This window comes from Galeopterus variegatus, unplaced genomic scaffold (genome assembly GCF_000696425.1).
Source record: "Galeopterus variegatus unplaced genomic scaffold, G_variegatus-3.0.2 Scaffold19661, whole genome shotgun sequence".
Taxonomy (NCBI): Eukaryota; Metazoa; Chordata; class Mammalia; order Dermoptera; family Cynocephalidae; genus Galeopterus; species Galeopterus variegatus.
The window spans coordinates 1-12,050 of record NW_007745772.1 but is presented as its reverse complement, the minus strand read 5'-3'; the positions used below and the strand labels follow the sequence as shown (position 1 = coordinate 12,050).

Sequence of the window (12,050 nt, the reverse complement as noted above, 5' to 3'; positions counted from 1 at the left end):
AAAAAAAAAATTACTGAGGTCTATTATAAGACTAAAAAAGGCTTTAGAATAATTTTTTATTGCAGTCAGCTTTACAAAGATGCAATTCTGCTAAGAGCTATCACAAGTAGTATGTGCTATCTATTACTTAAGTACTATGTAAATACTATATGAGAACTCTCTATATTCAGGCATTAAGTGCCAAGTACTATCAAATACTGTTGCTAGAGACCAAGTGAAAGTCAACTTTGCAATAATCTGTGAGCATTTAGAGACCCATAAGCAGACACACAAGGGGAAGGAGACAATGTGATTCAAACAATCTCATGCACTTTTTGACTTTTCTCATTTTTTGAAATGAAAGGACATGATCTTATGGTATATGAATATGGAAATAAAAAACAGGACCAATTTTTGGAAAGACGATAATTTTGCTTTCAGGTAAGTTGTCATAAACTTACATAACACAGACATGAATTAAATGTAGACATCATTTGGCCCAACTTCCTACTGTCGTTAGAAGACTAACAGTTGGGCTCACATAATGGCATGGTCTTTCTTCCAACCAGAAAAAGGCAGTTCTTTCTTTAGAATAAAAAGTTTCATGTCAGGGCACATCTGTTACCAAGTAAATCAGGAGCTTGACTTTATTGCCTGACTTACTACCTCTGCTCTCTACATTAGTGTAATGCACAACCACACACTTCAGCTCCGAAGACTGTAAGACTGAAACAAATCTACTTGATGACGGTTTGATGGAACCTATCCATGTAACTACATTTGTGGGAATACTTTTAATACATATTCCATTTCTCTAATGTTTCTGAAATTCTTTCAGGCTATTTTATATTTCATCAACTTTTTGTAGGTTATATTTTAGCAGGAACTTGTCTATTTGTTTTAAGTTTCCAAATTTATTGACATAAATGTATTAATAGTTTTGCTGATTGTCTTTTGAATGTCTAGTGAATTTGTAGTTATATGCTTTCTTATTCTGATATTTGACCTTTTAAAGTAAAATTTATTGGTACATATTTTACATACGGTAAAATTTACCATTTTAAGTGTATAGTTCTATGAGTTTTTACAAAGGTTTACAACCACCACAAACAGGAACAGAATAGTTTCAAAACTTACCTTGTGTCCCTTTCTGGTCAATGTTTACCTTCTATCCCTAACTCCAGGTAATCACTGATCTCATTTCTGTGCCTTAAGTTTTGCCTTTGCTAGCATGTTAAATAAATGCAATCATACTGAACGTAGCTTGTGTGTCTATCTTCTTTGATTTGTAATATCATTGACACATATATTTTGTTGCATATATCAGTAGTTTATTTCTTTTTATTGCTGAGTAATGTTCCATTGTATAGACATAGTATGATTTGCTTATATATTCACCAGTTGATGAATATTTTGGTTGTTTCTGGATTTTGTCATGAGAACAGTCAATAGCAATTTTCAAGTACACAATACATTGTTACCTCAGAATAACGAATCACAAATTACTGAATGTGGCTACATTCACCACACATAATTGTGAGCAAATCTTCAAATGTGAAAATGTATTTTTTTCTCAATAGAAAAAACATCATAACCTTTTTCAAAATATGGATAAATAAGAGCTGGTTGTCCAATGTGAGATCAACAAATAGGTCCATAATTAGAAACAGTGTAACAAACCAAAACAATAAAATAATATTTATTGATTTTCTTCAATTATTATCAAGACACAGAAATGGAGATTAAATAAGTGTGGCAGGGTCTAATGTGGCAGTGCCTACCTCCATTGTTCATGCTGCTGTGACATGAAAGGACCACTCCCATCACACCCCACCCGACACAACCACTCAGCCTCCTACAGATCATCACTGTGCTTGCTACGTCATCTCCTTCCCGGTTGCCAGGGCAATGCAGTTTATGCCTGTTATACCTGAGCTGCGTGGAAAACACAGAGGCAAAGCTTTTTTTTCTCAGTGGTGCTCATGAGTCATCAAGTCGCCAGTTTTGATGTTAACACAGAGAATTTCCCTAATAGCTTCTTCCAGGCCCCCTTCACCTCCTTATTCCTGAGACTGTAAATCATGGGGTTCAGCATGGGTGTGAAAATAGCATAGAAGAGAGAGATCAACTTCTCCTGAAGGACAGAGGGACCAGAGTGAGGCTGGATGTAAGTGAAAATGGCCATGCCATAGCACAGGGCAACCACTGTGAGGTGAGAGGCACAGGTGTGGAAGGCTTTCTTCCTTCCCTCTGTGGACTGGATCTTTAGGATGGTGGAGATGATCCGGATGTAGGACAGAAGAACCAGGCAAAACGGTGTCATCAGCAGGATGATGCTAGAGACCATGATGGCAACCTCACTGGAGGAGGTGTCCACACAGGCCAGCCTGACCACAGCTAGTATTTCACAGGATATGTGATCAACGTACTTGTTTGTGCACAAGGGCAGGTGAAATGTGATGGCAGTGTGCATGAGAGAGTTGATGGAGCCACTGACCCAGGATGTGATGGCCAACCTAACACACAGCCCTCCGTGCATGATGACTGAGTACCGCAGGGGATCACACACAGCCACATAGCGGTCATAGGCCATTACCGCCAGTAGAACAAACTCAATCCCACCTAAGGCCAGTGAGAAAAATAACTGGGCTGCACAGCTCACAAATGAGATTACTTTATGATCTGCAAGAAAATGCACCAGCAGCTGAGGGACTATGCTTGTGGCATAAGAGACATCAACAAGGGAGAGGTTGGTGAGAAAGAAATACATGGGAGTATGAAGCTGTATGTCCAATCTGATCAGTAAAATAATGAGAAAGTTCCCCAACACTGTCACCAGATACATGCCCAAGAACAGAGCAAAGAGGGAGACTTGAGTGTCCCAGTCACTGGATAGACCAAGGAGAATAAATTCACTCACCCACGTGTGGTTATCTGGCTCCATTTAAAAATGTGAGGATTATTAATCTGCAGAGAATAAAAAAAAAATTTTTAAAGGAGCTATTGAATAACCATAACAATAATGTCTAAGAAAACAAACTGTACTCAATCTGCCAGATCTAGCCTTGGTCTTTAGATCATTCATATGGCCAAGATGACAGCATTGATCCCAATATGCATATAGCTACTGTGCTTCAGAGAGGCAGGCCAGTGCCTTAATAAGAAGATAATGTGTCTTAGGGGTGTCAGCTAAAGCCTGGAGATAATGTAATTCTAAGAGTTCCACCTCTTTACCAACTTACCTTGACAACAGGGTAAGAATATCATGTTAGTAGACCTTGGTAGGTAAAATGGTAAACAATAAAAAAAGACATGGTTGGAAATTTAAAAACTACCTCAGATATGTGAGCTAAACCCATCTTGATCAAATGCATAAATTGATAACAAAAGGAAATATTGGGAAGAGGCAGGAATCTTGGGGAAATATGTAAAATCAGAGAATCTAGGTTTGAAACCAGATTTTTTATTTAACAGCCTCGTGATTTTCGTTTAGTAATAAGCTTTCATATATAAAACAGATTAATATTAAGTAACTCGCAAGTACATTCAAGCTCAAATGTAGATAGCTTATGGGGATGTGCACTGCTGTGACTAGTACTACCATAGTTACTATGGGTCTTGGTAGAAACATGACCTCTGCCTTGGGCATATAAAGTAGCAAATGCGATTTCCTCCCACATCCTGCTTACAAAACCAAACATAAATAAACTGGTAGCAACCTTCAATAGATCTAAAGGCTTGAATGCTTTAAGGAGCCTTTGATCTTTTGATAAGCTCTGGTCTCTTCAGCCATTAGTGTGATGGGGCATTGGAATGGTAGCCTGCTCTTTGAATTTTTCTCTTTAAAACTTGCTGCTGTTAACAATCTATCCTTCAGATGTGGGTATAAAAGGAAGCAAATAAGAAAATGGATGCTTAGGCGTTCTAGATATAAGAGATGAAGGAAAAGCAGATTGTTACAGACTGTTTTTCATTGTCCAAGACAGGGAATAAGGTATGAATTCATATAGACGTGCATTGGAATGGAGATCACCTTATGTTTTCTTGACAGGGAATAAGGTATGAATTCATATAGACGTGCATTGGAATGGAGATCACCTTATGTTTTCTTTTGCTCAGCGAGTGTCTTTTCAGTAAAACTAATATGCTGTAATGTCCAAGACAGGGAATAAGGTATGAATTCATATAGACGTGCATTGGAATGGAGATCACCTTGTTTTCTTTTGCTCAGCGAGTGTCTTTTCAGTAAAACTAATATGCTGTAACATCAATTTTGAACATTAAATAGAAACGGGATACATTCAAAAATATTTTTAGAACTGATTCATTGCTATTATTACTCCATGACTGCATATTAACTAGCTTTTCTTCTATTGCAGTGGACAAAATAAGGGAAAGGATGAGAAAAAAGAGGCAGGAGAGATTGAGCACAGGAACAGAGGTTCTTGGCCAGAACAGGGTCTCTGAGATGAAAAGTGAGGACTTTCAAAACTTTAACTCTCTTATCTAATAATGGACAAAACAAAACTAGTAGTTTCAGAAATGCCCATTTCATTCACGGTTAAGACAGTCACATATATTTTTTATAAACTCCTCCCTAACGTCCTCCTCAAAACCTGATCTCCTCTTCCCCCTTACTGCTCTATACTGACACCTCCACCAACACCCCCACATTGCTTTTCTTCAGTCATGGTCTGCCAGAGAACACATCTAATTTCCTCAAAGAAGACATTCAACTCTAAATTATAAAACATCAAGAAAATATTTTATTTTAAAAAGTCTGTTAATTGTTATTGAATAGATAGAATATCTGCAACATGATTAGACATTTCTTTTTCCATTAATTTGGCAAAGGTCTATGAAGTGCCCTCTTTGCTAGAAACTGGGATTTCAGGGTGAATATTACTCTTCCCTGTGCTCCAAGTGTTCACTCACTGGAGGAAAAGACACAGGACAGATCGTGACCACATCGTCGCTTCCTCGGCTGCACTGTGCCAGCTGCTTGGAGAACGTGCCAGCCATGACTCACTGTGCTCCTCCTACCAATGCCAAATATCTTTCTATGACAGCCCTTGTCCCGGCACAAATGAGTGACACTGTCACATCCTACAAAAAGCATGAGCTTCAGAGCCAAACAGCTGCTGCTTTTAACCCACATCTCTTCTGCTTCCTGAGGTCTGGAGCAAGCTACTCAGCCTGAGACTCGTATTCTTCATCTGTAAAACGTACATAATATTGGCCAGCTGAAAGGGTCCTTGGTGAAATTAAAGGAATTGAAGGACTAAAGTTTGTGCACAACCAAGGCAGGTGCTTGTTATTATGTGATGATAATTAGTTTTGATTTCACGCTCTCATTTCTTTCGGGGTCTCTCTTCACCTTCCCCCCTCCCTGCCATCCTCAAGTTTTTCTTGCTCCTGAGTGGTCCCTTCTCCCTCATTATAAAAGAAAATATAAGTATACTCGTACAGACATCTCAATTTCAGAAGAGAAACCTGTTGTGTATTTACAATTCTAAATTAAATGACTGGTGTCCATTTTTTTGTATTCATTTCTCAATATTCATCCCTTTGCCCATAAAAATTTCCACTCTCACTAATCCATAGAATTGAAAACTTAAAGGTTACTGGCAACGTGCCATCATCCATTCCAGGGATTGTTACTGTATTTTTATTCTTTACTTAATTTTCAGAAATGTTAATTATTTGTTCCTTCAAACTCTCAACTCCATCATATGCCTCTGTTCTCATTTTTTCCCAAAATTTCCCTATCTGCATTCTTAGAAACCTTTTGTAAATTCTCCTGTCCCGTTGCTGTGAACATTTTCTAAGACTCTGTGCTCAGAACTTGTACACTTCTCTCTACAGTTTTTCTTGGAGGGCTTGTTATTTCTACTGTAGTAATTATTATCACCTCTCAATTTACATTTCTCTCCTAGACTTCTCCCCAAAGCTCCAGAAACATTCCACAAAATCCTAATGAATGTTTTCTAAATATCTTACCAACAACTGCACTCGTCTTTCTACAAACTGGATTCCCGCTTGACTTCTTTACTTCTGTCATCAGAACTGGAATTCTCTCACCCTCCCAGTGAATCATGTTTTATTTTTCCTTCCCCCTCACCACACCACACAGAATAAAACCTCTTTATTTCTTCCATTACGTATTTCTCATGTTCTCCTTAGTCTTTTTTCACACTTACTTTTGCCTTCACTATTCCCATCTTACGGAACACAAGAGCTTCCTTGTAAATCACCCTGATGTAACCTCCACCCACCCCAAATACCCTACACTCTATCTCTAAATTAATCATGCAAAAAATTTATTCATATCTTTTGAATGCATAAACAGGTCTATTATATCTATGTGTTTACAAAATTAAGTTTAGAATGGACAGAAGAGTTTCCACACAACCTGCACTCTAGTCCTGACCTATTTCTAAGTTTTATTTTATTAATTGTAGCATTTATTATCATGCTGTGTATTTTACAGCAAGTTATTTTATTACAATAGTTTGCTAATTTTTAAATATCTTTCACTGATATGTCAGCTGATTACTTTTAGCCCATTGAGGTTGCTATTTATTTACAAGGCTATTGCCTTGGTTTCAAAAAATCAGTATTAAAATACATACCTTTTGTCTGTGGTAGTAGAATTCCTCCAGGGACTCATGGTAGCTAAAGAAAATGGAAATATCACATGCAGTTTAAAGCCAAATGAAAGACGAGTTTGACGGATAATTTTAATCTATCTGCAGTTATACAATCATCATATTGCTTTGGGCTCCGTTTATAGCTAAACAGAACCAGATTTTTATTCTCATTTCAGGGTGGAAAGTGGACTAGGTGCCACACAACATGCCTCATATCTTATCCACTCCTATCACAGAGCAGAGCTTGGTCTTTTCAGCTGCAACTAATTTGTAGGTTCTGTGTTTTTCACTGCATTCAAATAACTAAGGGTAAATTTTGAGAATATTTTCTGCATTTGTCTGTACAAACAAGATAAATTTAGCTTTAGACATTCCTGCCTTCCTTGTTCTGAGTCCATATTCAGTTATCTTCGTCTATGAGCCAAATAACTTTCTGCCATTCTCTGTAGCTTTCTGCCTTCCAGTCATGACCCTTGTTCTAAAATTGTCCTACCTCTCCTCATCTTAAAAGGGATATCACGGGAAGTAAAGATCTTAAGTCCAGTTAAACATGTTTCTAATATTAAATTCTCAGGCAGTAATTTTTGTTAATATTTGTTATTAATAGCCAATATTTTGGAACCATGTAATCAGGCATCTCCCACGTAGACTGTTATAACGCATATAAACTTTAAACAGTTGATCTCCCAGATGAGAATCCAATCTACGCCAAGCCCCCTACAACTCTGAAGAATGCCTGAGAGGAAAAAGTATAGTCCCAAGTAAAAATATGACCTACAACATAAAGTACATTTTCAGCCTTTTACCATGCCCTCCCGTATTCCTGCTCCAATAGTTATGATAAGACATTGAAAGAACTATGAGCAACTGTTCGTCAAGAAAAAGATGAAAAACCTGACCCATAGACAATATCAGCTACACATTGACAAAATGTTTCACTAAGTTGGTGCCACACAGACAGGATCATTAATTGTAGTTTTCTGGAGAAGTCTTCAGATGCTACTATTCACATTTTTTATCATTAGATTCCACTGCTACTCTGTGGACCAACACTCCAAAATATTAGATTTATTTTTACAAGGAAGGAAGTGTCCAGGGCTTGACACTTAGGCTCTTTTTCTATTTGCAACACTCAGTGCCTCATCTTATTATCCTACCCCAGTGAGTGTACTACACACTTAAAACTATCTAAAATTTTCCAATTCTGTTGACTGGATCTTTTAATAAGTTTTGTTCCCATTCTCCCCCCGCATTAGAAAGAGAGAAGAATTGATTTGGAAAGACTCAAAAAGTATGCACACTATGAAAGGATTCCTCAGTATCTCATTCTCCAGAAATAAATTTCAGAATAACAATCCTTTCCACTATTCAATTCAAAGAATGCAAGGTTGGAACTAAACTTGAATCAGACTCAAAAATTCAATCTCAAACATAATGAGGCTTAAGGTGACCCCATTAGTCATATTAAAAAGACGATGCTCTACATCATTATGTAGATGATACCCTATAGCCAAAGGGTAAAATGCGAAAAGCTTTTTGCCTGGAAAACTTTGCTTATGCATCATTTTTGTTACACTTCCTTGAGTCTTGGTCATATTTGGCCTCCTTATTGGAGTAGTCTAAAATTTTAACTGGAACAAATAGAGTTCTAAATACAGAAGCAGAGCACATGAAGGTAAAACCCACAACCTATAGATATTTTTCTCTCATGGTGGTCAAAATAACCCAGAATCATACCTGTACACAGTTGAGCCATCATTGAAAATAGTATTTTCATTTAGAGAAAGATTCATCTGACTTGTGGATGAACAGTTGGTTGTTTTATACACCGAATACCTCCAACGTTGGCAGGAGTATTTTCATCATACTAACACTTAGAAAGAGACAATCCCAGCTCCACTTGGGTGGATGATACATCAAAGATGGTTTTATGTCCTGAGAGGTCTCTTGGTATCTACTTCCTGTCTCAGGTTGGTTGCCTGACTTTTAACATAATCTGAATCCAGCTATTGAGACCAACGTGTAATCTTGAAATTCACCTTTGATGATATATTTTATCATGGTCTCATTCTGTAACTACTCAGCTTCTTTCGTCTCTGCTCTTGGTATCTACTTCCTGTCTCAGGTTGGTTGCCTGACTTTTAACATAATCTGAATCCAGTTATTGAGACCAACGTGTAATCTTGAAATTCACCTTTGATGATATATTTTATCATGGTCTCATTCTGTAACTACTCAGCTTCTTTCTGTCTCTATCCCCTATATATAAGACTAGGTTATTCTTTTGCAATACAATTCCTTTGCTCAGTAAGCTTCCATGGTGCAATCACTACAGCCCTGCAAGAGGAACCAACCCTGAAATGAGAGTCAGGAGACCTCAGTTCTAGTCTGAGTTCATGTTTGGAGAGTCCTGTAACTTTAAACAATGTATTTAATCATACATCTCAATTTTTTTCTATTAAAAAGAAAATCAAAATACTTCGTATACACACTGTTAGGGAAATAATTGAGATAAGAGACTTTAAAGCAATTGACAATTTACCTTTTCTGGATATATAATATATTCCCACTACATGTGCATGAACATCAATATCTAACTAAATGTTTTATTATGAATGTAGTTTCCTCTCCTAAATATCTTCTCAAAAATTGCTGCAGAATTCATCCATGGTATCTCCAATTTTAATTAATAATTATTCTTTTTCCCCAATCTCTGTTTCACTCTTTTTCTTTCTTTCTGCCAGCATTAAAGTTTGGAATTGACAAACTCACATGAAGAAAATGTACCTTAGCCTCCAGCTTCTGGAAAGCAGAATTATTTTATTGCATTTGCTGTAATACTTAGGGTGAGAAGGTTTTACCATTCATGGTTCATATCTCTGGTCAAAAGTCTCTATCGAATCAGATCAGTACTATTTCTGCCCTTCTATAAGCCTCTGTTTACACCTACCCTCTGTTGACACCTCTATTAAGAGTTCTTAAATATTAATTAGTTCCTAACAATATGAATATGTCTATTTTATTCTAGGATTAAGTGGATATCTAAAGAGTGCTCTTCTCCAATTAAATGGCATGCCAGAGAGATTAGGAGTCCAGACTCTTTGAGCTCCAGATCCCAACTAGTGGGAGGAAGTTGACCAGTGCTCCCAAATTGTCTCATGCATACAGAACTAATGAAGTGCGGTAGTGGCTGCATGGGCAATGTGGGGCTGACAGATTCCCCTCAGGATCTTTATGCATTAGAGTGTTAATTTCTGTCACTACTCTGAATTCTCATGGGCGGGTACAGCATGCCTTCCTCTCCCTGTGGAAGGCTGTTATTCTCCATCTCTCTCCCTTCTGACACTCTACTGAAGCCTCAGGTCATTTTTTAAAATCATAGAATCCACCTTCTTGAGGTTTTAGGATTTTCTCCTGTAACCCAAACCTGACTTTTGCTCTCAATGCCCTTATTCTAGTGAGCAGTGAATGAGCCTAGGTCCACACCAGGTGGAAGAAAAGCCCTCTTCACTTTAGCTCTAGGATGCTCTTACTTCTCTTTCTGGAGACAAGAGAGTTATGCTTTCTTGTGCTGAGATTAAATAAAAAGAATTTAATGGGCCTCTGTGAGCTTTGTAAGTGTTGATGGATACCCAGGACATGTCTCATGTTGCTATTTAAGTTCCAGAATGATAGCACTGCATAGAAAGATTTAAGACTCCAAATAAGATCTATAAAAAGAGATTCTTATGATCTACAGGAAAAAAAGGAGAGAGAAAAGATCATCCAAAATAACACAAAAGGGTTAATTTTACATACCTCTTTGAGTTTTTGATATGTATGAAGTCAATGTAATTTTGAAAGAATGCCAGCATAGTACCATTCTCTAATATATTCTTAATGCATCACACACCCTTAAGTGAATCATTTATCCATTTGTTCATCTACCAAGTCTAATATCCAGTAATTCCTCAGCACCACTATTTACGTATCTACTCATTTACCCAACTGTCTATCACCATTTCAAGACTCACCCATTCTCCCATCTCCTCCTCCACTCATTAGCACGTTCTGTCATCCACATGCCAACCCATCTATTTCCTGAATGTCCATTAGTTATATACCAAATCATCTATATGTACCCAAGGTATCATCCATCACCTATTCACTAATGTATTTAGTCACGTCACTATAACTTCTGATATTACAGCACCCAGTGTCTTTGGCAAATGTCCTGGGATATTCTAGACAATAGAAAGGGAAAGTAGAGATTCTTCTTATTCTATACCCCAATTTCTAAACTCCCATAGAATTGAAAGGATTGGTTGAGTGATTTGTCTCCAGTAAGCTGGTAAAATTCCACAGGAGTAAACACTTTAGCCACAGTAATGAGAATGAGTTCTCATCACTCTTTTTCCCCACTCATCTGCAGACATCAAAGATAAACTTCCAAATTCCAAGCTTTTAACAATGGCTCCACAGCATTCTTAGTCACTCTTACTCAAAACCTTGGGAAAATCATCCTTCATATTCAACTTACTATAATTCAGCATTTACTTTGAAATGTCTCTCAGATAGATTCTTTCTTTACATTATTAATACTTCTGACCTCTATTATTTTAGCATTTTGTTCATAAGATTCCAAGTAATTTTAGTGCTTTTCAAAATATGATAGTCTTTATTCAACCCAGACTTACTGCATCTGAAACTATTCAGATAAGGTCCAGCAAACTCTGTTTTAATAAGCCTTCTAGGTGTTTTGGGTAGAATAAAATTTGATAAGTCTTGGAGCCATTTATTCTGTACACCACTGTCACATTTATCTTTTAGTACAACACTTTATTCTGTCATTATCCAGTTCACAAATATTTGTTCTAAAGTCTTGAGTAACTCTAATGCAAATTTAAATTCAACTTAGAAAAGAGCTTCAAAGTCAACAACAATGTAGTTTTTCCCTGTTTCTCTCCCATGTGAGCCTCCATCCATCCTACAATAATTCTTGCTGTTCCCCAAACAGGAAATGCTTTCTTTTTTGTACAGGAAGGTCATCACATAGGTGTCTAAAGATTAAATTATTTCCTTCAAGAAGCATGTGTGGGGGAGCAAGATGGCGACGGGTCTGGAGTGAGCGTGCCAGAGGACAGAGAGAGCCTGAGAAGTGTGCGCTGTGCTGCCAGAGTACTATTTGCATTTCCAAGAGCAACAAAAAAACAAATAAATCACTGATCAACTAATCTACAACGAAAAAAAGCAACTACAGCCTCGAGGTTTTAGGGCCCATGCAAAAGAAGATTCCTGAGAGCGCCGCAACCTTGCCGGGAGACCGAGCAGCCCAAGGCAACAAAGGCCAGGAAAGACGGCAGTGGCAACACAGAGATGGAGAGGAAGGCGCGGGACCGGCCCAGCTCTAGGGAGCTTTGTGAGTGACCCCCAGCCCAGCCC

At 37.7% G+C, this 12,050-nt stretch overlaps 1 protein-coding gene across 1 annotated transcript; it reads right to left on the bottom strand.

Moving 5' to 3' along the window:
• Positions 1-1,878: 1,878 nt before the first annotated feature.
• On the bottom strand, positions 1,879-2,982 carry LOC103583104 (olfactory receptor-like protein OLF3). Its single transcript, XM_008564516.1, has one exon. It carries the CDS (start codon positions 2,921-2,923, stop codon positions 1,970-1,972), a length of 954 nt encoding a protein of 317 aa, XP_008562738.1. The 5' UTR covers positions 2,924-2,982; the 3' UTR covers positions 1,879-1,969.
• Between the last annotated feature and the right edge of the window lie 9,068 nt (positions 2,983-12,050).